At 40.8% G+C, this 26,150-nt stretch overlaps 1 protein-coding gene across 7 annotated transcripts in view; it reads left to right on the top strand.

Annotated features, from left to right (window-relative positions):
* The window catches only part of DCAF1 (DDB1 and CUL4 associated factor 1), a 53,841-nt gene that overhangs the window by 13,771 nt on the left and 13,920 nt on the right, over window positions 1-26,150 (top strand). For 5 of the 7 annotated variants that reach the window (XR_013928110.1, XM_080387462.1, XM_080387464.1 and 2 more), the window contains exons 6-22: window positions 494-631; window positions 1,631-2,134; window positions 3,340-3,441; window positions 4,583-4,741; window positions 7,229-7,408; window positions 8,290-8,499; window positions 9,694-9,863; window positions 11,637-11,761; window positions 12,849-14,109; window positions 15,032-15,230; window positions 15,941-16,023; window positions 17,157-17,241; window positions 18,676-18,909; window positions 19,462-19,555; window positions 20,029-20,133; window positions 20,939-21,012; window positions 22,326-22,430. Coding sequence is in view for 4 of the 7 variants with exons in the window: in XM_080387462.1 (XP_080243588.1) it covers window positions 494-631; window positions 1,631-2,134; window positions 3,340-3,441; window positions 4,583-4,741; window positions 7,229-7,408; window positions 8,290-8,499; window positions 9,694-9,863; window positions 11,637-11,761; window positions 12,849-14,109; window positions 15,032-15,230; window positions 15,941-16,023; window positions 17,157-17,241; window positions 18,676-18,909; window positions 19,462-19,555; window positions 20,029-20,133; window positions 20,939-21,012; window positions 22,326-22,430 (3,828 nt within the window). In the remaining 3 variants the exon portion in view is untranslated. Of the gene's footprint in view, window positions 1-493; window positions 632-1,630; window positions 2,135-3,339; window positions 3,442-4,582; window positions 4,742-7,228; window positions 7,409-8,289; window positions 8,500-9,693; window positions 9,864-11,636; window positions 11,762-12,848; window positions 14,110-15,031; window positions 15,231-15,940; window positions 16,024-17,156; window positions 17,242-18,675; window positions 18,910-19,461; window positions 19,556-20,028; window positions 20,134-20,938; window positions 21,013-22,325; window positions 22,431-23,214; window positions 23,281-26,150 lie in introns of those variants that run through there. The other 2 variants (XR_013928111.1, XR_013928112.1) reach the window with 2 other exon arrangements.

Here is a 26,150-nt window from a genome sequence, read left to right as displayed (position 1 = left end):
CTTGCATATTTAAGTGACTTTTTTCAATTTAGCCCTAGTAAGCTTTTAGCGAAATGTGAGAAATTTAGCCAAGTTCTGTTCTACTTGGTGTAAGTTCAACACAGCTTCTTTGAGTTCTGCTAAACTGCTGGAGATGTATATTAGTGGAACAGGAGCTTGGGCTTGTTTTATTTCAACTAATCAATTTACCTGTAGTGTTTTGCTACTTCCTAGGCAGTAGGTTGACTGGCCACTTCAGAAGACCTGTGCAGGTGTGTGAGTCCTGGTTTCAAGTATCTGAATCCTAGGAACAGTTTTATGCAGCTTAAAATGTTAGATTTATTTCTTTTTTTGATTTCAGATATTTATGATTCATTACATGATGGGTAGGAAGTCTAGCCTCGTCATTACTAGAGATAGGGAGAATTGTTACCAACAGATGCTTTCACTGTAACAGAGAAGTTAAAAATTAAATACAACTGTTGGAATTGCTTTCTTATTTTCTTCATTCTAGGAAGGCATAGTTGAAAATCTATTTAAGTGGGCACGAGAAGCTGATCAGCCACTAAGGACGTATGCAACGGGGCTGTTAGGAGGAGCTATGGAAAACCAAGATATTGCTGCAAATTACAGGGATGAGAACTCGCAATTGGTAATGATCTGTCAATCACTTTTCCTTTTTTAGAGGGCAGATACCTTTTCCCCGCCCCCCCCCCCCCCCCCCCCATTTCTGGGAAGCTTACATTCTTGAGTTAATATATGGGTCTTACAGTGGTTGTAGTAAGATCTGTAAGAGTCAGTAGCTCATGCTTTCCATCTTTTCCTGACCGTGCATTTGCTGAGGTTGGTACATGCAGCCTGATTATTCTGTTATACCAGTTGTGTTAAAAATGCCACTGGAAACATAAGAAGGCAAATACTGTACTTTTTGATGGGACTCATTCATAGCTTCCTTAAAAATTTTCAGAAGCTTTATATCTGTAACTGTTGCATGTTACGATTTACATACTGGACAGGGATTTTAAAATGAAAGGTAAATCAACATAGGGACAACTTAGTATGAAATTCTATTCACTTCTATACTAAACCTTTCATCAGTGCAGTGTTGATCCTGTATGATTATCAGCAATTGAGATGACTTTCGGGAGAATGTAGGATAGGCAAATTTGTCTCCCAGGGCACGGTACTATGTGTTGAAGCACAGGTGAATTCTAATTCTTGTTCAGTTAAGGCCTTTAAAAATGAAAGTGTGACCTTAGGTTTTGTGGAACTGCGATTTATCAGAGCTGCTGCTTTGAAAGGGAATGTTGCTTTTATTCTAGGCTGGGCAGAGATGATGGAAAGATGGTGCAAGTTGGTATGTGGTTCTGTTAGCACCAATATAGCTCATCTGCTCTTAATGGCTTTCAAAGCACTTTCTTCTTTCAAACCAGGTGCTGGTATTTTAGATGAAAGTAGCTGTAGTAAAAAGGATTGGAGTTCTCTTATTCACTTTGGAATCATTATTTCTCTGGGCAAATGTATGCCACACCACACTTGACACTTTATGCTGTGAAGTTGGTTGTATGATAAGAACAAAAAATACGGCTGATGTGAGTTGCATGATGGAAGCAGGAAGTGTGTTCTCATGCGTGCTTCTTTTCTGGAACAGGTAGCTTTGGTGCTTCGACGGCTACGAGAGTTACAAGTTACTGAAATGACTACAAAACAAGAAAACAAGCGTCCTAGTCCTCGGAAAGTGCCATCGGATCCTCTGCTGCCTCTAGATGAAGAGGCTGTGGATATGGATTATGGGGAGATGGCAGTAGATGGAGAGCAAGAGGAGGTTTCTGCTGATATGGATATCTCCTTTCATCTTGATTCAAGTCACAAGACCAGTAGCAGAGTAAACTCTGCTACAAAGCTAGATGATGGGGGACTGAGAAAAAGCAAATCAGGGAAACAGCATGAGAGAGACGGCTTCCGGAAAGCTAAGCAGAAGCTGGGCTTCTCCGCTTCAGAACCAGAGCGGATGTTTGTTGAACTGTCCAACAGCAGCTGGTCAGAAATGTCCCCGTGGGTGATTGGCACTAATTACACACTTTACCCTTTGACTCCTGCCATAGAGCAGAGGCTGATTCTTCAATACCTGACGCCCTTAGGGGAATACCAAGAGGTGAGCATATGAAGGTGGGAGGAAGCACTCTGTGCTTGAATTTGAACTTGAATTTCTCCTGACAAAACTATAAGTGGTATTTGGGGAAAAACTTGCAGAACTGTTGTTACCGCGCTCCGATGTTTCCTGGTATGATTAAGATCAATAACCTTTCCTGAGTTGTTGATGACTTTCAGATTGATGAAGTCGTTAGTTTGAGTATTACTTGGTAGGTAATACTCAAACCTGAACCTAGCAGGTGTGTGGTCTAGCAGTTGGAGCATGGCACTAAGAATTTTATTGCTGGTTTCTGTTGGTGATTGTTTACATGACAGAGGGCAAGTCACTTTGAAATACAGACATTTTTCCTGTTTCTTCTGGAGGATGTGAGAGACTTACACAACTGAAAGTCTGAGGAAATAATGAACTTGAAATTCTAAATAAAGTGGTTTGTGTAACCTCTGCAGTTGTTCTGATGAGAAATGGCAGTGCCCATGTTCTGCAGATGCTTTTGAGAGCTGTTGTTACTTATGTGGACAAAGTAGTTGGGCAGTGTCAAATTTACTAGCGTGCTTCCTTTTTTTTTAACCATATAACTGAAGTTAGCATAGGTCTGCAGGCCATCTTTATCTCTGCCTAATCTTTTTTAAGGTGGTTTAACTTAATTTGAAATAGAAAAAATCAACACAGTTTTGCTTTGTCATATACATAGTGTGTGTTCCTTGCTTCTGTGAGAGCCAACGGAACAATTATCCCCCTAATACCCTGCATGCTGACTGGATCACTTCATATGCCAGCAAGAATAGCATATAAAAATAGGAATAAACTATAAAGCTGTTACGCAAAGAATTATGCAAAGGGTTTTGGTTTGTTGCCCTGCTGTCCTGTTTTTTCTGTTTAGTTGTTGGGTAGTTGTCTTTGCACAGATGGAAAGTGGAACCTATCGCCAGGGTGGTATCTGTGTGGACTTGCCATAGCTGCACTTGAAGGAGAGTCTTAAGATTTCCATGTGGCAGCTGTCATGCACCTTGCTGCAGTCAGCAGATGCATTACAAGAGGTCTGTTAACCTTTATTGCTTCCTATGGATGGAGCTGGTTACCACTGACCTCTCATAACAGGTATCTGCTAATAGGGGAAAACTGGGGGTCTGAGAGAGTAAAAACCAAAACAGACCTTGTATTTTCTGTGAAACATTCAGCTAGTCTTCCATTTCTATTTTTCGCAGCTACTACCCATCTTTATGCAACTGGGATCAAGGGAGCTAATGATGTACTACATCGATTTGAAGCGAACCAACGATGTGCTGCTCACTTTTGAAGCCCTTAAGGTAAATTACTTTCATGATGCATGAAACATACCATAAACATTGTAAAATCATTGAATATGTCTGCTGCATGTGTCGAAGGCAAATGCTTACCTTCTTTTGGCTCACGTATCTTGCAGCATTCCCTGGGATTGGAATTGGCTTTCACTCAACTTGAATACGTTGCAGTTTTGTTTTTATAACTCTTAGTTACATAAAATAAGAAAAAGGGGGGAGGGGATAAAAAGATCTTAATTATATAGGAAGTACATGAGAAAAATCCCTTTTTCCGTCAAATGCTTGTTTTCCTGCTGCCCTTAGATGGCATTCCGGGGTTGTTCCGCTACCTGTCATCTCGAGGGACATTTGTGAGGGGTGAGAAGCGTAAGCATCTTACTCTCAGAAGCCCCAGCATGGCATTTCTGAGCTGAATGTTTGAAATATAGTAGTTTTGTGTGAGTAGTCTTAAGGTTACCTTGCCAAGGTACAAAACCTCAGGAAATTACCTTATTGAAGCCAAACCTGCAGTGCAGCAGCAGAAGTTACATTTTTATGTGCGTGCATTCCCTCTTTCACAGTAACTTCTCTGTCTCTGATCTTCCAGTGTTACTTTCCGTTTCATTTTCATTTGTCTGAGTGTTTATTTCCATAGAGCAGTGTGTTCCTACAAAAGGTGTAGGTTACCTCGGTTGGTACTTAAGGTTTTTCTTGAGGTGTTGGCAATATAGAGTGTAGCAAACTTCAGTGCAGCTGCAGAATTCCATTTTAATAATAGCCTTTAAACTTCATCTTGTAAAATTCTTTTTGACAGCAATATGGCATATACAAAGTGTGAATGCAAATTTAAGTATTTCTTGTTGATAATAGAAAGTGAATTAACATGAAAAGAATAGGAAGACTTAAGGTGGTCTGTTGGATAAATTCTGAGTTGCTCTGCTTTTCTTGTATTTCTTTTGCAAGATGTGTAAAACAAAGTGCTAGTGCCTTTTTTTGCTTTTGTCCTTGGGATAAATACTGCATTCTGGGAGGAGGAAATAAAGTGGACAAGTTAGGGGAGCACTTGAGGATTTTTTTTTTTCCTGCCATCTGTTTTTCTGTGGGTTAGGGGATGGATTTGATGATAGTTTGAAGAATTCCAGTCTAATCTGCTTTTATCCTTCCTTAGCATTTGGCATCATTGCTGCTGCACAACAAGTTTGCAACGGAGTTTGTTGCTCATGGAGGAGTGCAAAAGTTGCTGGAGATTCCTCGTCCTTCCATGGCAGCAACAGGGGTCTCCATGTGCTTATATTATTTGTCCTACAATCAAGATGCCATGGAGAGGGTAAGAAGCATTCTTTTACTGTAACTGCAGTGAGTCCCATAATTTCTTAGTGTTTCTGCTTGTGTTCAAACAGTCAATAAACACCTCCTAAACTGAAAAGCAAGTTTACATAGAAGACTGGTATGTGCAGAGGCAATAGGAAGTATATGAATACTGGTGTATTTGAGTGTTTTGGTTCAAGGGTGCGAATTTTAGTTCCTAGGGAGTTAACTGAAGACCTCTGTCTTGTTAGCATTGTCTCAATACTTCCATCATCCTTTTCATCCTGTTATTCTGTCGTTCCCTCAAAAAAATGTCTTTCCTTTCCCACCCGTTCCAATGGACTGCTATACCTGAGCTTGTTTTTTCTGTGCACAGGCCCAGTGTGGATAGCTTCAGTGGTACTCAGCACCTCAGCCAGATTCCAGACAGCAGAGAAACTTCTGTGGTGGTGTTAGAGAGCAGCAGAAGACCAATGCAGTTCTGGACTGCATTGTTTGGAAAATCAAATTAAATGATGCTAAGGGTTCTTTGTGGCCTGAGTTTACAAATGTTAAAACAGCTGGTAATGAAGGCAGAGTTCCTCACCTCATATTTTAGCATAGAATATTTTTTTTTAAAAGAAATCCTCCTCCTCTCAAGTAGTGTTTTTCCAGCAAGCATTTCTTCAGGCTGGTTGATATGGCAGTCCACTCTTTCAGTTTCCTGGGTACTTCAAACAGTGTTCCTATTTTTTTTTTTTTTTTTTTTTTTTTTTACTGGAAGCAAGCACTTGTGTGCTGAGCCAGATGTACAAACTGATTTAGTTTACTCTAAAATTGCTACTGTGCCAAGAAAAAAAAAGGTGAACTTTCAGCTTTGTCCTGGTTTGGGCTGGGATGGAGTTAGCTTTCTTTTTAGTAGCATTAGTACTGGCATATGGGAGCATCCTGCTCTTTAGATTCATTCAAAGCAACTGCAGTGCTGTAGCCTTAAGCCTTCTAATTCTACTCTGCTTTGAATGATGGCTTTTGACTCCTGGCTTGTCCCTGGCATTGTCTAGTAGGAGTTTAATTTTAACTTTGAATATTGAAGTAGTTAAGCAGATATGTACAGTTACTAGTTTATTCTTTCCTAGTTTTTGATGCTGTCTGAATGTGTATTGTGATTTAACATGCTTAACCACTCCTAAGCATGTAGAGGCTGGACTGGTAGTAGTTGTTTAAGGCTGTATCCATGTGGATTCTGTAGGCATTTGTATGAGCGAGTTCAAAAACCTTTTGATAATCATGGCTGAACAGGACTGTCTGTGCCTTGTATTACCTCTCTTATGAGGTCAAGAAAGGTGAAGCTAGGAATAAAATTTCTTCCATTTCTTTTTGCCAATTGTGTCAGAAAGACCAACCCTGGCTGCATATGATCTGCTTTGGTGTTTCTCTGAACTCTCTACGCTCCCTTTTCCCCTTCTGTCTTTGCTTTACCCCCTTCCTTCGGCTTTTTTGCTTTTCCCCCTAATTCCACTTGCTGCTTGCATGGTTGTCCAAAAGGAAATCCAAAAGCTGTGGCAGGGTGCTGCATGAGGATTCCTTCTGCTTGACATCCTCAGGCCGTGTTGTAAAACCATGCAGCTGTTTTACAGTGACATTGTCTCATCTGCCAGATGTTATCCTCAATATCTACAAATTCCAGGTAGAGCATGTTTCAAGGGGCAGTCCCTTGTCACTTAGTCTATGCCAAGCCTCAGGTCTTGGGGTGGAAGCAAGGCTGGAGCTGGTAGCACTGTATTCTCAGCGTGCCTGACACCAGCAGAGAAGAGATGAAAAAAATCTGCTGACTTAGCATATAGTTGGTGCCAGTGCTTCAGCTCTCTATGCTGTTCCTCTTGGTGCTGACCCTGGCAGAGGGTTCAAGTTCCTTATTGTTAGAAGTTAACAAATACATGCAAAAGTGCAGTTTTGAGCACATGGTCTGTACGTCTCAGAGGCAGGGTTTGAGAAAAGAAAAAGACAAGCTCAGTTGTCTTATTTCCAGATAAAGTCAAACTTCAGATTTGCATTTGATGGTCCCTACAATCCCCCTAGACTTCAGTGCTCCCAGTTTGCTAGAACTTCAACATAGCGTATGATACTGCTACACTGAGAAGAATTTTTGGTTTTTTCCAGTGGAAACCTCTGTTCCTTCTGTGCCTCTAGCACAGCATTCTTTGGATACCTTGAAGTGGTGTGGAGAAGGACTCTCTGGAATTATACTACACTAAGACTGCTGTATTTATTGTGTTTACGTCTGGGAATGGGCCAGTTGCTAGTCCTACATTGCTGCATCATAGCTTTATTAGTCTACAGGGGCTTTCTTTCACTGTTCTGGAAATGGCACTTTTTTTTTCATGTCTCAGATGTCATGGGTCAAACTGGGAGTAACCGATATTTGTCCTTTGTCTGTTGCCCCTCAAGGAACCCTCATTCTCCTTGGACAAACTCTCTTCAGTAATTTGTCTGAAGTCCTTCTCAAGAATGTTCTTTTGCTTTCTAGGTGTGCATGCACCCCCATAATGTGCTTTCAGATGTCGTAAACTACACATTATGGCTAATGGAGTGCTCCCATGCCTCAGGCTGCTGCCATGCAACCATGTTCTTCTCCATTTGCTTCTCCTTCCGTGCTGTCCTGGAGCTCTTTGACAGGCACGATGGCCTTCGCCGTCTGGTTAACTTGGTAAGGCTTGTAGTTTTACATGGTGAACAGCGTTTTAGTGTCAGGTTTTGCACCCTTTATAGTGCAACTGTGGAGAATTCTATTCTTTTGTTTGATTTCTGCTTTGGGTTTTTTCCCTCCTTAGTTCCCAAGAGATAGAAAACTCACCCCACCTCTCTAAGCAATGTACATGTGGATCCCTTTATCTTTATTATTTTTCTTATTGTTAAGATTATTATGCAGAGACTTGCTGCCCTTTGCGAGCTTCGTGGTGCAACTCCTGGGTTAAGCAGTACTTAAACAGTGGTGGCTTAGTGGTAGTTCAGATGTTTCTCACCATTCCACATACATGTGTGATATTGTCATGCACCCTTTTGGGTGCAGATAATTCCAGCCTTGTTCCAGGAGGGGTACAACTGTGTGTGTGCTGTGGTAACCACAGAACCTTATGAGCACAAATTATACCGCTAATGTACAAAAGCTGGTAAGTCTGCATGGTATTGCTGGGCAGTCCTAATAGTTTGGGTTATATCTGACTTGGGGACATCAGCGCTGCAGGGTGTAAGCACCCTTCGTGTTGTGTAATATAATGCCTAATAGTATTAGGCACAACGCTGCCTCCAGATCAACGCTCTAACTTGTGGATTTCTTTCTTCATAGATAGGGAAGGGGGGAGTGGTTCTTTTTAGACTTACTATTTATCCATGCAGACAGCCTTTTCTGTTCAGACAGTTTTTGTCATCTCTCAGTGTGCTTGTATGTCTTGTGCTTGTATGTCTTGTGTAGCAAAGCAAGTTTGAGTTTAGTGCAAGTGCAGCTGAGAATTGTAGGTGCTTTTTTTCCTGAAAAGTGAGCTAATGAAACTTTTTTTCCCTTTTCCCTGACCCAACCTCTTTCTGAAGATAAGCACTCTTGAGATCTTAAACCTGGAAGACCAAGGAGCCCTCTTGAGTGATGATGAGATCTTTGCCAGTCGCCAGACTGGGAAACACACCTGCATGGCCTTGCGTAGATACTTTGAGGCTCACCTTGCTATCAAACTTGAACAGGTGAAGCAGTCACTCCAGCGCACTGAAGGTGGCATTCTGGTCCATCCGCAACCCCCCTACAAGGTGAGTAGTATGTTGCAAGCTTTTAACATTGTTGTTGCATTTTTCAAGCGAATCCAAGCTGCAGGCATGTGTGGATGTTCTTTGAAGCCAGTGAGTGGAATAACTAGGCAGTGTGCAATGTATAGAAATAGGGTCGGTTTTTATTTGTACTTTTTTCTTGTCTTGTGGAATGACACTGCAGTAGAAAAATACAGAAGAGCCTTTGAGGTTCAACTGAACTACATTAGATTGAGGTTCCTACTCATCTACTGTGGTTCCCTTTCCATCTTGCAAAAACTGAAGTTAAAGGCAGGTTATTTTTGATACTTGTGGGTGTTTCTATGCTTTTTAATCTCTGAAATGACAAAATCTGTGTGTACAGAAAAGGGCATAATGCCAAAAAACTTGGAAATAAGTTTGATTTGATAATGACAACTGAAATGTGCCTTTTGGAAGCTATTGTTTTTAGGAATGATCTGGGAGATTCTTGTGTTGGCCATGATTTTTTTTTCCCTACTTTCTCCCTGCAAAGTAATTATTTTTTTTTAATTTGTATTTTTAAACAAACCAAACCAAAATACTTGAATTTTATGGCTGCTTGTTTTAAGGGAGCACGTTCACCTGTGGTTTCTGGTTTATTTTATGATGGTTTTCTAGAAGACCTGAAAAAAGGAAACATAAGGGTTTTTTTTTTTGCTTCTGCAAAAATCGCTTATTTTCAGTAGCTAAAGAAATGTGTATAAGCTGTTGCCTTGTGTAATTAAAAAAACCACCCATTTATTGAAAGGCAAGCTTGTAAGGAATTTACTTTTTCTTCAGTGTATTTTGTAGTCAGAACTCAGAGACTGTAACTGAATAATTTTTGCAGCCTTTTTAAAATATTTTAGCAGAAACTTATTTTGAATGATGGTCTAGTGACTACTTAGATTAGTAGCTTTAAAGCAGCGTAGAAATTTAATTTAATGTAACTTTTCTTCTTCTTAAATTGGCCTAACCCCTTCTAGGACTGCAAAGAAACTTAAAAGATATTTTTCTTAAGGTTGTTATTGTATATCACAGTCACAATTTTTTTTGTGGCTGGGGAGTAAAACAAAAAGAAATTACTTAATCTTTGTGGATACAGTTTTCAGTTAAATCCCAACAGTGGAGGATGTGATGTGCAAGTTTGTAACCCTTGTGAACTTTCTCTGTTGCTTCCAACTCACTTCCCTGCAGGCCTGTTCGTATACTCATGAGCAGATTGTAGAGATGATGGAGTTCCTGATTGAGTATGGCCCAGCACAGCTCTACTGGGAGCCAGCAGAGGTTTTTCTCAAATTGTCTTGCGTCCAGCTCATGCTTCAGCTCATTTCAATAGCATGCAACTGGAAGACGTACTACGCAAGGTGAGCTATTTGCTGTAGTACTGTATTTTAGTGCAGTAAGCTGTGACTCTTGGGCAGCACACTACATTTCTAGATTTTCTACCTCTCTGATAGCATTTCAAACAGGCATGTACTGGTTAGTGCTGTTAGGGCCTGTGCTGTGGCTGCACAGTGCTTTTGAAAGTTAACACTGTGGAAAGCAGGACTAAAGTTTTGAGGTAGAAGGATGGATGTAATGAGACTTCAGAAGATGTAAAATGCCTCAGGCCTTTGGTTTCTGAGAAACCAGCATTATAGTACAGCTTAATCACAATTCTGTGCCACTTTCTGTCTCAGAATTTGTTTACCTTTTAGTCAGAGATAGGCTAGAAAACCTTCAAGCAGAGGGTGAAGTCAAAACATACCTTAATCCTGGAAAGAGGTGGAATGTCTGTTTGGGTGCTGACAAGGAGAGGAGGACATGGTGTATGACTTTATTGATTTGTTGGTAGTAGAGTTTACTGAGCAGATAAAACTCTGCAAAGGAGTTGTGTGAATATGCAACAAGCGAGCATTTGAGAGAGGACAAATGCTGAGGACTGTTACTCTGCATTGCTCAGGCTCATGTGCCTAGACTACACCATTAGCTGTTAAATTCAACCTGCTGGTAGAGGGACTCACCTTATGATGTCTCTTTTTAAGTTTCTGCCTTGTCTTGGCTGCAGACAAGCTGTGGAGGTACCGTGATACTCTGTTATCTTTCTGTGGCACCTTTTCCCCCCACCTCCCTACCCCAAAAAAATCTGCAGCACCCTTACTCTTACAAAAGAAAGGGAACTGCCACCAGGCTCTGATAGGTATTCCATTAGGATCCTGTCCCCAGTGCAAAAGGAGGAGGGGTGCAAAGTTCCAGCCTCTGTTTATCCTAATAACCATCTGCTCACCAGAGTGCAGCTGTAGTCCTCTCTAGAGATATGTTCACTGGTGAGTCACTGTCTGCTATAACTAGTTGTCATCAGCAGTATTATCATCACCAGGACTCCCACCTTATTTCTGCTTTCTACAAAAGCTCCTTGCCTAACTGAACTTGAAAGCCTTTGAAATCTGTTTTTGCTTCTGCAATCCCCTGCCTCCCTCCCCCTCACTCAGGTTTCACTCTGAGTAGTTTCTGTTCTCCTGTTTCTTAGTATCTACAGCTGTTTCCTAATTGCTACCTGGATTAACTCCTACTTTTCCATACAGGCTTGCAAGCGTTTCCCCTTTTCTTGCATTGGTCTGCTCTCCCACCTCCTACTTAACAGCACTTATCACCTTCCACACACCTGTGTCTCTCTTAAACTGGTGCCTGTTGATGCCTTTTTCCCTATCACAGTTGTCTGTTTTACTGCTAAACAGTTTCCCTTCACTTCAGAAAATCTTCCTGTTTGACCAGTGACAGAGTATTTTATGCAGCAGTGTTTCCCAGCTAGGATGTAGAGTTAGATTAGATTTGGAAGCTCAATTTAGAATGCTTTTCTGGATGTCTTTAACATTCTTATTTTTATAAATACAGAATTGCAGTGCTTTTAGAAGCCTGTGGGCCATGTGGGATTAATGTTGACAAACTGCAGGCAGTGCTGTGCATGTGAGCACTGCCTTCTGTGGAGACCAGCCCTTTGAGTGGAACATTGTAAAATCAAAAGGGACCATAGAGTACATCAGATTTGACTGATTTACTCCTATTTTTTGGAGTAAAATTGATTGAATGCTATTTTATGTTATTGAGACAACTCTGTATGTACACCTCCAAGAAGTCATTCTGTTGTTGTCTTCCAGGAATGACACAGTACGCTATGCTTTGGATGTACTAGCCATCCTGACTGTGGTTCCTAAAATCCAGTTGCAGCTGGCAGAACCTGTGGATGTGTTAGATGAAGCTGGATCTACTGTTTCCACTGTGGGTAAGCTGAATATGGTCCTGATGACTTACACACTTCTCAATTGTCTTCTGCTACATGGCTTTTAGCTGGCTGTTTCTCACCTACAGTGAGACAAGGGTTAAAATAATTAATGTATTTAGAGTTACTGTCAAGGTTGAAAATAAATGGGAAGGTAGACCATGGTTAAAATTGTGTTGTGATTAGCACTGTGGTTGGATTACCAATTTGAAGGCATGGTCTTTGACTTGCACTTGTTTTCAAGAGCTCATTAAATACAGATGGAGGCAAATCTCATTTTGTAATGGGACTATTAGGTTCCCTCAGCTTCCCAGAAATTTAGGTCTCATGGGGATATGGCGTTTGAGAATACAGGAGAGGAACAATTATTGTTGTTTGAGTTATGCTCTAACTGGCTACCTGCAGATTCAATATGCAAATGATTGAGATGGCCCGGATCAGATCGAAGACTTGTACATTAACTGGAGCCTGACACTTTTAAAGAAAATAAAAATAAAAGATTGGTAGAGTACCAGTGGTAGGCACAAAACCTTTCTTGAGACAGACATCAATTCTTTCTTGAGTGAAGGTTTTGATCTTCTGAAGCAGACATGAAATTAACAGGAATTGTGTCTGAGGAGGGGAAAAAAAAACCCCAAAGTTTCATTTTTTTTCCTGAATCCTTTTGGAAGCTGTGATATGATTTATTTTTTTCCCTTCATAACACGGGTTCTTTCCTTCTTCTCAGTTTCCATTTTTTTAGTATTTATACAAGAGAGTTGCTTTCTGCAGTAAGAATCAGAGGCATGTCTGTGCATCTTTGTCTGTGCCAGATAATCTCCGATTTTGCATTCCTGGGCCATGCCTGATCACCATCTCTGAAAGGTTGTTTGACTCCCTAGTTACTGATGGTGAAGCGGAGGAGTATCAGTGTAGGAAAACACTTTGCCAGGGAGGTAGAATGCATCTTAAATTAGCAGAACTGCAGAAATTCCCGGAATGAAGAGAATTACACATTTTCCTCAAATTTGTTGAAGGCTTCCTAACTTGTCTGATGAATTCATAAGCTACATTTTAGAGAACTAAAGAAACTATTTCTTTCCCTCACTAGGTATTAGTATCATCCTTGGAGTTGCTGAGGGTGAATTTTTCATCCATGATGCTGAGATTCAGAAATCAGCCCTTCAGATCATCATCAATTGTGTATGCGGTCCAGATAATCGAATCTCCAGTATCGGCAAATTCATCTCTGGAACTCCTCGGCGAAAGCTTCCTCAGGTCCCCAAGAGCAGTGAGCACACATTAGCTAAGATGTGGAATGTGGTACAGTCCAACAACGGCATCAAAGTGCTGCTGTCATTGCTGTCTATAAAGATGCCGATCACAGATGCAGATCAGATTCGAGCACTAGCCTGCAAAGCCTTGGTGGGGCTCTCGCGCAGCAGTACTGTCCGACAGATTATCAGCAAGCTCCCCCTCTTCAGCAGCTGTCAAATTCAGCAGCTGATGAAGGAGCCGGTGCTTCAGGATAAGCGCAGCGAGCATGTGAAGTTCTGCAAATACGCTGCTGAGCTGATAGAGCGTGTCTCGGGGAAGCCGTTGCTGATCGGCACAGATGTCTCTCTGGCTCGACTGCAGAAAGCAGATGTGGTGGCCCAGTCAAGGATCACGTTTCCTGAGAAGGAGCTGCTGCTCCTGATTCGGAACCATCTCATCTCTAAGGGCTTAGGAGAAACTGCATCTGTCCTTACTAAAGAGGCCGACCTACCCATGACTGCAGCATCTCATTCATCTGCCTTCACCCCTGTTGCGGCTGCTGCCTCTCCTGTGACCCTGCCTCGCACTCCTCGCATAGCTAACGGCATCTCAGCCCGTTTGAGTAGCCACACTTCTGTAGGTTCCACTGCCACCTCTGTCCATGCTCAGGCAAGGCCGTCTGCATCCCAAGGTCCACTTGCCCTTCCAGGCCCTTCTTACGCCAGCAATTCTCCTCTGATTGGCAGGATTAGCTTTGTCAGGGAGAGGCCATCTCCTTGCAACGGCAGAAAAATTAGAGTGTTGCGACAAAAATCGGACCATGGCGCTTACAGCCAGAGCCCAGCTATCAAAAAGCAGCTGGACAGACACCTTCCTTCCCCACCCACGCTGGACAGTATAATCACAGAGTACCTTAGGGAGCAGCATGCCCGCTGCAAGAACCCTGTTGCCACCTGTCCCCCTTTCTCTCTCTTTACTCCCCACCAGTGTCCTGAGCCAAAACAGAGGCGCCAGGCGCCAACTAACTTTACCTCACGGCTGACCCGCAGGGCAGCCTTTCCGAAGTACGGAGGGGTGGATGGTGGCTGCTTTGATAGACACCTTATATTTAGCAGGTAAGGAAGACAAATGTTTCTTGATCCCTCTCAGGATGTACCGTGTGCCAAAAGGCCTTACCTGGATTCAGGCTCTGCAGTCCCACAGGAATGTTCTTGGAGAGAAAAGTGTTTTAATTAAACAGTGACCAGTGGGAGAGCCTTGAAAGGCATTTTTGGAAGTTCTGTTTCTCTTGTCCTTAGTAGTGACCCTTGGAACATAAAGCACGCTTATTTTCAGTGTCATGTTAATTCATTAGCAACATTGACAAATGAAGCTCATACCTCTTTTTTATCCTTTGGAAGGTAATTGTGTAACACCAGTTTTACACAGGAGTGTAGTGTAGCCTTGAGGATAGCTGGCTGACAGATGCAGGACAGCAGAATCCATATTTTGCTCTTGGAGCTGAATCTGCAGCACCAGAAGTTGCTAGCCTTTTTATGTGGCCTTTCTTTGCTGAGGTTAAATGGGAAGATGTGAAGTTTATAAAGATGACACAGATGAGAGCATCTTCACAGTGAAACCAGTATCACCTTGGGAAATTATGGTGACAGGTTATTTGGCTGATGTGCCATGACTTCTTGTGTTGAGTTTCACAACTGTTAGAAAATTTTTTACTATCTGTACTTACCCAGGTGACAGCATTACAGGTTTTCCATCAATCCAACTTTGAAGACAGCCTCCAAGTGCTTCAACTTAATGATGTGCTGTAACAGAAGTACTTAACAGTGCAAAACAAACCCTGAAGCGTTGCAAACACTGTTGTAACATGCTCACTTGAGCACTAATCTTACAATTGACACTTAGCTTGTCCTAGAAGAAAGCTATAGGAAAGGTACCTACACGACTTTTTTAAGGACTGGATTTAGTGTCATCACACAGCACTTCAGTTTTGCTTCTCTCATCTCTTTCGGGTGACCCTTGTATTTCTACCTTTTCTAGGTTCCGTCCAATTTCTGTGTTTAGGGAAGCAAATGAGGATGAGAGTGGCTTTACCTGTTGCGCGTTTTCTGCAAGGGAACGATTTTTAATGCTGGGTACTTGCACTGGGCAGTTGAAACTCTATAATGTGTTCAGTGGACAGGAAGAGGCCAGTTACAACTGCCATAACTCTGCCATCACGCACCTTGAGCCATCCAGGGTAAGTAATCAAAAACCTGTTCTGAGTTCTGGAAGTTTCACAGCCTAAGCCCTGGTATGTTTTGGGCCTGTCTGGGTATGTACATCTAAAATGCACCTACTGGCTGGCCTGCAATGCCTGTCATTAAAGTACTTGTAATAGTTACATACACTCTCTCTATGAGTTCTACAATTTTTATTTTCTTCCCAGGATAATAGAGAATATACACAGTGGCTGTGTGCCTTCATAAGTAATGAATATATATATCTAGAAGTGGAAAAATGCTTAAACTGACTTTATTTAAGATAAATGTGATATAAAATATCAGACTTTCTACAACCTCCCTTTGCTAGAGAAAGAAATCTTTAGGGGGATGATTCTCCGAAGAAAGAAAAGGTAACTGATTTATAAGCAGAATGACCTGCACTCACAGGGCATCACAATTTAGGCATGGGTTATCCTGATTTTATCTGCTATTAATGTCATAGATCATTTCCATTGATATCTGTGACTTTATTCTTTGTCTTCCAAGGGCTCTTTATGTTATAGCATTAGATGCCTAGACTTTATCCCCACGGGAGTAGTTTAGTAAGCACAAAATCTGCTATAGCCCCTAAATTCATCTTGTAAGTGTAAGTTAAAAGTGTATGGATAAGATGATAACCTCTGTTTTCTCTGGTATTCTTTTCCCTTTTCATTTCTTCCCCCTCCACTTTCATCTGGAAATATAGGATGGATCTTTATTGCTGACATCTGCTACGTGGAGCCAACCTCTCTCTGCATTGTGGGGGATGAAGTCTGTCTTTGATATGAAGTAGGTATACTCTGATCCAGCTGTGGGGTATGCTGCAGTTAGAAAAACCATTCAATATAGGCAGAAACCCTAAGAACAAACCATAATACAGCACAGCTCTCACAATGTCTCTTGTGAAAAAAAGAAATGTTCTCCCTTTTCTTATGTTTAGTATCTTCCCTATTTTATTGGGTACAGGTACCTGTGCTAAATTCTAACTACCTAAAGTCCTATTTAGTGCAAGATAGATCAGTAAAATCATCGTTGTCCTGAAGGCAAAGAAATATGTTTGCATTTTTATTCTCGTGTTTGTAAAGTATCTTTGCAATCTTTCTGTAGCCAGTTACAGATTCTTAGTAGTGTGGTGATATGCATGGTGAAATTTTCAGACCTGGGTATAAGCTGTTTTTCGAACCTGTATAAAGCTGTTGAAAATTGATTTCAGTATTTACACTTGTTCCTTCCCCTAAAAAATGTGTGGAAGGCTCTTCATTTTTAAAAGGTTTGACTGTTTTCTGCCTTAGTTGTAAGCAGCAGTTTTGGTATGGCCTGTTTTAAGTCAGCTAGAGGGCATCCTTCAGATAAAAAGTTGAATGTGCCTTAGGCCTGCACGTGTGTTTGAACATTCATGATGCCATTCATCGCTCACTCCTATTAGTGCAGTTAGGTTTGTGACAGACCCTGTTGATGACAAGTCTTTGCATTTGCTGCTTGTGGTTTTTTCATTGATCTGCTGTAAAGGCTGTGTCTGTAAGAGATGTTTTCCTGCAAATGCCGGTGTGGTATTTGCACCCTCACTATTGTGGGGGTGGCGAGGCGCTGGAACACATTGCCCAGAGCAGCTGTGGGTGCCCCGACCCTGGCAGGGCTCAGGGCCAGGCTGGATGGGGCTGGGAGCCACCGGGGCTGGGGGGAGGGGTCCCTGCCCATGGCAGGGGGCCTGGAACTAAGTGATCTTTAAGGTCCCTTCCAGCCCATTTGGTGATTTCAGCATTGTAATATGCCATGGTCAATGGTGAAGGAAATTTTTTTCTACATTTTTAGTTTCACGCGCTGTTGAAACCTCTGCAGAAGGTGTTGGGATAGTAGTGTTTGGTTCACACAGGCAGTTTGAGTCTGCAGTTCCTTGACTTCTTTACTGACTCTGTCTACAGGCATTCCTTCCCTGATGACCACTATGTGGAGTTCAGCAAGCACTCTCAGGATAGGGTCATTGGCACAAAAGGAGACATTGCCCATGTAAGTACCAGTAAAGGTCACGGTTCTGAAGCTGTGACAAGAACGTAATTCTTGACAGGACATTTATTAACATATCTGGGTGCTATGGTGCTCTGTGTAACTGATGAGCTAAGAGGCTTTAAAGGAAAGCTTTGAAAGTGCCAAATAACTTCTCCCTGTGTCTAAGGGTATAAACTGGACCATTCCAAACTGCCTGTAGCACAAGCAGTGTGCAGTGTGTTGCCTCTGTGGTTCTATTCTGGGCAGTTGTAGAATCTGCTTTGTTTTGTTCATGTGAGAGAGATTGTTCAGGGGTTCTTTTGTTTCTGTTTTTTCATCTGAAATTCCCTCCTTTGCCTTATTTTTTCAGTAATAGTAATAATAATAATTAAAAAAGTTCCACTGTAAACAGTAGCTCAGTCAACAGCTGTGGGAAACGGCCTTCAAAAATGTCCTCCTTAAGTGTCCTTCTCCCTGCCTCCCCAATTTGCAGCTTGTGTTTGGGTAATTTAATTTTACCAATGTAGTTTCAGAGAATGGTGTTGTAGTGTTTTGTATGAATGCCTGCAAATTTGACAGACGCAGGCTTCAGAGTGCTTCTGCTTCTTCTCAGTGCTAATTTGTATTCATTATAGGCATTGCCTCTTTTGAAAGAGTATTTGCATGAAAAATTGTCATGAAGCATAACTTACTCAAATTATTTATGAATTTACTTACTGCTCTGATTTGTTTAAGCAAGCTATCCATTCCTGCCAAGTTTTTAACTTGGATTTATCTGGAAGTCAGATCAGTTTGCGTATTGTGTTTATCTGGTAAACAGATATGTTTTCCAATTCTAGAGAATTTTTTCCTCTTTTAAGTTTGAATGAGAGCTAGGTTCTTAGGGACGTTACAGATCAAGTTTATCAGAGAAGACTGTAATAAACCTTTTGTGCTAGTACAGCCCTTCTTATGTTTTTATCTTCCGAGAGTTGTTTGGGGCAAAGCTCAGAAAGTTGCCTTTCCACATAAATGCCAGGTATTTTAACTCCTTTTCTGTAGTTCCTGGCTTTTTTTCCTCACTGTGTGCTTGGAGTTTTTATGTTTGTAAATACCATCTGCTCCTGAAAGCAGTTCCATTTCTGAAACAGTTTCTGGCTAAGTGGTACCTAATGACTACAGCTTTGCAGCCCACTTTCCATAATGGGGTTAGTTTCTTTGGAACTAATCCTGTTTGTATTCAAATGTGTCAGTGAATTGCAAAGTACTGGCCAAAATGTGGTGAGGCTTGGTGCCAGCTGTGAAAAAGGACTGGTAGGAAGGGTTATCTTTGGAATGCTCTCAGTTGAAATGGAAAAGCAAAGTGGGAAACGGGGTGATTCTAGAAACAATCTAGAAGGGGGAACATAGGGTGATCTTAGGCACAGGTATATTACAAATTGTGACTAATCTTTCTTTTTCTTTTTAATCTAAAAGATCTATGATATTCAGACTGGCAACAAGCTATTGACTCTGTTTAACCCAGATCTTGCCAACAACTACAAGAAGAACTGTGCCACCTTTAACCCTACTGATGACCTTGTCCTAAATGATGGTGTCCTCTGGGATGTCAGATCGGCACAAGCCATCCACAAGTTTGACAAATTCAACATGACCATCAGTGGTGTTTTCCATCCCAATGGGCTAGAGGTCATAGTCAACACAGAAATTGTATCCTTTGGCCACTGTGGTAATGGATGTGCTGGGGCCTAAAGAATTTGTATTGATAAACAAGTAGCTGTTTGCAGAAGTTGTATTAATACGTCTGCTGTGTTACAGGGTATGTATAGTAGCAACAGTTTTCGTCTGTGACTCAAGTAAGTAAGGACTGTCAAACAGCTAGCTAATTTAAGTCTAGACTCTGTGTCTGATGGGGCCTAGAGGAAATACTTAACATTTATAATAACTTAGGAGAGAAAGCAAGAGAGAGGTTCTTTTGGAATATGTTCTGTGGTACCTCTGTTCTCTTCCCATCTCTTACCAAGATCAACCTTGAAGCTGCTGCAGTAACTTCTCGTGACGGGGAATGACATTTTGAGTAAGAGCTTTTTTGTTTTGGACATGTGGAAGGGATTGTGGTGCTTGAATCAGACTCTGGTTCTGTTGTATTTGCAAGAGGGTGGCAGTGAGGTTTCTCCAATGGAATTAATCAGTTTACCACTGTGTTGAAAAGTAAGTAGAAACTTTAAATTGTTTGTTGCTCCTTAGCCTGTATGTTTCCAGTGGGACCTCCGAACTTTCCATTTGTTACACACAGTACCTGCACTGGATCAGTGTCGTGTGGTGTTCAACTATACTGGCACAGTTATGTATGGAGGTAGGACTTCTCAGTTTTGTATTACTCTCCTTAGTCGCCTCTGGTTTGAGATAAGTAGATGCTTATTCAGTGAAATTTGAAGCTTCAGAGGGTCTTGTCTAATGCCAGGCTTTGCTGGCATGTGTGAACTGGAATTTTTTCAGGATGTTTATGCTACGTGTGTTGCTGGCAAAGTGTTCTCTAACATCACTAAGATGGCAACTCATTTGTGAGATTAAAAATCAACCTATTGAAAAAGAAAATACGTATAACGGCAGATCTGATGATGCTTGAGAAAATGTTTTTGTTTGTAGTAAGTTGCAATGATCTGCAGTATTAATAAAGGCAGCTCTGAGAAAGTAGATATGAAGTGGGTCTTGCTGAGCTATTAAATAAAAAGAAAATTCACGTCAGAGTCTGATTTGTTCTTAAGTTGGTTTAATGATAGCGGTGAATGGAAGGTGGATTTGTGGAATAATTTTCCCATGTATCAGCTATGTTGCAGGCAGATGATGAAGATGACCTTCTGGAGGAGAGAATGAGAAGTCCGTTTGGCTCTTCTTTCAGGACGTTTAATGCAACTGATTATAAACCTATAGGTAAGAGAGGAGCAAACAGCTTGGTCTGGAAGTTTGAAGGTTTATTGAAAGTTTTGCGTAGTAACATTCGCTTACAAAACAAATTGTGCTATGACCTGTTCTGATTGAAGCACAAGACTTGGGCTTAACACTGACATAGGTTCAAGGATCATATCCTGTTCAGTGGGTGATTGCTTTACTTGCTACTGTCCAGCAGTTCTGGCTTCATTTTCATTTCATCTTTCCAAGTAGGGCATAATCTGAGATAGTAGGTCATTTGGCTAGGATGTCATTGGTCTCATTTCAGGAAGGCCTTTTTTTATTTATTTTATTTTTTTAAATTTTGTTTTCCTTTTCCCAACAGCATTTCCCCATGCTGGTAGTTCAGAATGCTGTCAATTTGGCCTCCAGCTTGTAAAGCTCCTGGAGCCAAGCTAGTTGCTGCTGTGGACTTTAACAAATGTGGCTTTTGCTATTGAAAGGAGATGTGGCTCACAACTCAGTCCCTTGGTTGCCACTTATCCTGAAAGATTATCTGTTGTTTACTGTGCTTAAAGAAGCAAATAAACATATTATCAAGAGAGGAGACACTGTGCAGAGCAGGTTAAGATCTTACCTGGCTATTTTTTATGACAGTCTCCAACATTCTGTTCTTTATTACAGATTGAGTTAGTTATAAATGGTGATTTCACTTTTATTTCAGCTGTTGTTTCTTGTCCCAACATTTTTTTACCTGCTTTTAGACATACATTGTTAGATCTTTTCTGTCAGCAAGCAATAAATAATATGCAATTAACCACTGAGTTTGTGTTGTGATGTTTTCCAGCCACCATAGATGTAAAGCGGAATATCTTTGACTTGTGCACAGACAGCAAGGACTGCTATTTGGCTGTCATTGAGGTAAAGGAGCTAAGAACGAACTCTGGTCTCTGTAGCAGTGGTTTGAGTGCAGTGCTTCTTGGTTGGTTTTTTGTTGTTGTTTTGGTTTGTTTTTTTAAAACCTTCAGAAGTGATGATTCTAGAGTTCCTATGTCCATACAGGTGTGCTGTAAGGACTCAGCCACGGTACCAGAGGGAGTCGGCAGTAGAACAGGACACAATTCATGTCCTAAGCAGTGGTGATGTTTTGATGCAGAGATGCTGTTAGTTTTCTGTTGTGCACCCACAGCAGTCTTGTTTTTCTGCCTCTGATTCCTTAAATTTCCAAACACATTTGTGTCTCTTCTTCAGACACTGCCCCTTTTAAAATGTGCAGAGGTTTTCTTCTCGTAAGCATAAAGAGAAATGAATTTTTTTCCTATTTGTAGCAATAATTTCCTATTAAAATTTGTGCATTGTATCAAATAACTGGGAAATGCAGTCTTCCTGGGGCTTCCCACGGAGCTTTTCTGTGAATCACTCTTGTTGTTCCTTTTGCACTTCTCTTCCTAGCAAAATCCCAGAAGCTAAGGATTTGAAGCAAGAATTACTGAGTGAAACTTCTGGTTTGTTAGGGCAGAAGTAAACTTAAACTAATGGGTCTGTTTCTTTGCCCAATAATACATTGTCAGTACCCAATTTCTTGAACCTCCTGACTATGTGCATGTAGTGACTAATTTAAAATCCTATCGACCAAAATATCTGTGAATCACTGATCTTTACAGACTGCAAAAAGCAAGTCAAGAGTTTGTAGTAGGGCAAGCTTCATGTTTAACTGCTGAAGTTGGAGTTGTCAAGGTTGTGAGGCCAAGATATGAAAAGTTTCTTTTACAGAAGTCACTGGAAACGTTACTTCAGGGCATGTGGCAGCAGTGGTTTCTGGGGTGTCAGACTGCTGTCTTCTGGAACTCTTGCTATATGATGGCTTTTAGCACTGTCTCAAGGCATATGGTTCAATAATATGATAGGAGGGCAAATTTGAAAGGAAGTGGTGTGCGGTTAGTGAGAACTAACCCCAAGCATGTTAAGGATCCAGTAAAGGTGGTGTGAAGTCTACTAGTAAGAGTGTAACTTGTGGATGACAGAAGCAAAAAATAGATATTTGCACCACTCCTGGGCTGGTCCTTGAAACAAAAAAGACTTTTTTTTTTTTTTTAGTGCTAGTTGTACTGCTGCTAGTAGATAGGAGGGAAGGATTTTGGTAATGTTTTGTGATTGAGATCAGATATAGCATTGAATACAAATGTTGAGCTTATTTCCTGGGGCTAACTGCTGTGTTGGCATCTCCTCTTCAGAATCAGGGGAGCATGGATGCCATGAATATGGATACAGTTTGCAGACTGTATGAAGTGGGCAGGCAGCGTTTGGCAGAAGATGAAGAGGATGAAGAAGAAGATCAGGTGAGAAGTATAGCATTAACTTGGTTATTCAACAGCAGCTGTTAGCCATCTACATGTGAGAGGCTACAGGTGTTCATTTATTACCCATAAAGTACAAATGCCTCATTTGGTCTCACCTAATGTGAAGTAGATCACTTTACTGCCAATGTAAACTAAGACTATCTGTGTGGAACTTGTGTGAGCAGTCACTTTGTGCACTGTAAACCAACATGATAATTTATAGATTGTTTATTTATTTTTCTCTAAGCGTTTCAATCTTGATCAGAAACTTTTCTTTTTGTTCTGCTTGGGTTTTTAAAAATATCTCTACATCCAGTAAAGACAGTAGAGTTTGAGGTTTTCCTTTTTTCAATTCCAAGTCTCATATGTGGGCATAACTTGTCACCAGTTTCTGAATGTGGCACAACTTCTGACTAATGCAGTGAAACTGCACAGGACTTCTACACAGCAAAATGTTTTAAGAATTTTAAAGAAAGCTGTAGGTCTGCATTGGGATGTGTTGGTTTTCCTTCTCAGATCAGCCATTTGATCTCTGGCAACTTGACAAAAGAGTTAACTGCAATAAGTGTCCCTCAGTGCAGTTGGTGGAATACACAGTAGTGCAGGATACTTAGTACAGTACAGTGAGAATTAAAGACAAATTTGTAGCTTTTTGGGTGTCAGGTGGTGGTGGGTTTTTTGTTGTTGTTGTTTTTGTTTGTTTTTAACAGGCAAAGATCTTATACTTCAATTCTATAAAGATTTTAAATGCATTATTCTCTGCTCTTTGGTGTCTGCATTGTAGTAAATCACATATTTATATCTCCTGTGAGAAAAGCTGACTTCACCTTTTTCCAAAGAATGCCAGAAGGTAATATATTGGTGGGTTTTTTTCCCAGACTGTGTGGAAAGCTGGGTTTCTGATACCCTTTGTCTCTGAATCTTCCTGTTGCTAGGTTAGAACTTTTAGTTTCTAGTTCAGAAGACTGGATAGCAGATCCCAGGAAAGAATAATATTCTTTGCAGATAGTTGCTATTACAATTTCACTGTAATTCTGAACATAAAGCAGTAGTTTGTTTTGTGTATGTGCTTTGCTGTCCTGTCCTCTCAGTGTGCTACCAGGTTGCAGCTGAAGTTTTGGCATTCTTATGAAAGTGCAGGTCACTGTTTCTGCCCCTAGATCAGATGGATTCAGTTTAGGAACTGTTAGGACGGGTGAAGAGTAGAATTCCTTAGAAGCAATAAAGTAGGGGGAATTACTGTTCCTTTCAAAGTGTTTCTACTTTCCCAGTGGCTCAGGTAGTAGTTTCTGGTTTTCTTTGCTTCCGCTGTTTTTGTTCGCATTGAGTAAGCTTATCCATTTCTTCTTTATCAAATCTCAAAACATAGCTTGTAGCAGAAATTGATTTTGCTTTGTACAATGATTAACTAGCAGCTATCAAGACACTGTTTTGCAATCTCGCTGGTAAGTGTTGACTTAAGTGGAGATGTGTATTTGTACAAGAAGATGCAGTCTGGATGCTGTTGGTTCCAGGCTGTAACACTAGGTACCAAGCAGAGATAAGGTATCTATCATCCATCAAACATGACTGGGGACGCTTCCTGTCTTACAAGTGGAGGTGGCCCCAGGTAGATTTTAAGTATGCTAAAAAGTTTTCTGTAAAGCTTGTGGAGTATTCAAACAAAGCTGCTCCGGGATCAATCTGCAGGCTAAGACTGACTAGTTGATACTGTGTAATTACTGCTTTTTATGGTCATCACTTCTGGGGTGTATAGATATTCCTAGACAGTAATTTTTAGGAGTGGTTACAATCAAGTTTCTTTAGTAAGAGAGATTTGGTTTTACTATAAACAACACTTATAAACCCAAATTCAGTTCAATCTATATATATTTAGCAAAACAAACTAAACCACTTGCGCTCTGACCCCTAGCTATTCACTGCTGTTCCTCCAGGTTGTTCTAGTCTTAGGCTTACAAAATACAGCTTTTGTCTCCAGAGACATCCAGCATTGAGCTAGAATGAGTGGAGGTTTTCCAGAATAAAGACTGAATCTCTCTGGCACGCTTGTCTGTTAAGGCCATCAAGAGTAATTTGTTTCCTAATGAACAGAGTTTTCTGTGTATACATATGCTCGCACATATGTAGGTATTCACTGCTTGCCTAGTTAGTTTCTGTGATTTGGGCTTTGAAAAATTGAAAATAAACTTTTAAACTTGTTGGGACTTCTCACAGATATTCTAAAACACGTTCTGGCTAAAAGAAGATGCCGTTTGATCTTTTTCATTAAAGTGGTGTGGGGGTAAATCCATGTGAATCAACATTAACCTGGTATCTCTTTGGTCTGGATTTTTAGAGCAGATATTAATCTGCTTGCCCTCTCTGTCCTTGCACCTTGACTTTATGTATCTATCTATTTTTGTATGTGATCTGCATGGGTCAACGAGTACAGTTTTTTACCTATACAGAAAGTAGTAAGTACTCAAACAGGAGCACTTTTGGTGGGCAAGCCTTGCTTGAAAGTCATGTGATGCAGAATGAAATTTTAACTTGTCTCAAGCACATTTTTAAAATTTTAAGAACTGTGGAGAAAAATATCTGCCTGACACGTTTTACTTTTAAATTTTGACGTTCCATGATGGCAGTTTTGACAAATGTCAACTGATAACTCTGTGACAGATATTTAAAAAGCAAAAGACTGAGAGTCTGTAAAATGAACCAAACAGGGGTATTTGGCCTACAGATACCTTTCAGTTCCTTCTCTCATTTAAGTGTAGAAACAAAACAACTATATTACTCCCACTTTCTCAAACCAAACCTTGTAAAATCAACTGATCTGTTACATAAATTACCCTCAAATTAAATGATCAGGCTGACTTAGCTAGCTTATTAGTACATGGTATTGCTGCAGTAAATGTTTATTGTGTTGAGAATATATATATATATTTGAGAATAGCACCACTGCAGCTGGGCTCTTCCTTGACTGTTACAGTAGCCTTTCGAATGAGATCTCTGGAAAGCTGCCTTTTCCTAGTTCTGGCCAGTAATCCAGAATTGTCAAGCCTTGTTAAACAGAAAAAGTGCTAAATGGATATTGATATTCAGTGGTCTGCTCCAGTTACGGTGATAACTGAGGGAAAGTGAAGATGTAACACTCTTAGCAAGAGTTTGTGAGCCTTTGTTGTTGTTGTTGGATGTTTTACTCTAAAAATACTGTCTTTCTGCCTTGAATTTTCATGAGTTTTGTGGATGATTTCACTGCTGGATGAGTATCTAAATGGGTCCATCTGTGACTGACAGTTTCACTCACAAGTATTTGCAAAACTGTGATCAGTCTATGGGGAAATAAGCAGTTCCCTATTCTTCAGTCCTGCAGCAAGGTTCTCCTGCTCTTCCTCCTTTATTAGCCACTTTTTTGATACTCCTTCAGAGTTGGACTTAAAAATAAGATGGGTTTCTGAGCTACTGGTACAGATGCTGGACCATCTTTTGGTTGTTAGCTTGCTTAATTCTTATTTATTTCCCTTTCTTGGTTTATTAGTATCCCCGTTTCACTCGGTAATTACTGCCTTATGTATTAAGGCAGACCAGGAATTTCAGAGGAAATGGTGCAAAGGAAAGCGGACGTACTGATCTGGCCTGGAAGTGGCACATGACAGTTGCTACAGGCTAGAAAAGAGACTTCAGAAATATTAAGTGATCAGAAAAGCTGAAGCCAAGGGAACTAGCTAACCACAGAGT

Source organism: Falco punctatus, assembly GCF_963210335.1.
Source record: "Falco punctatus genome assembly, chromosome: 4".
Lineage (NCBI taxonomy): Eukaryota > Metazoa > Chordata > Aves > Falconiformes > Falconidae > Falco > Falco punctatus.
This window is presented reverse-complemented; position numbering and strand designations above follow the sequence as displayed.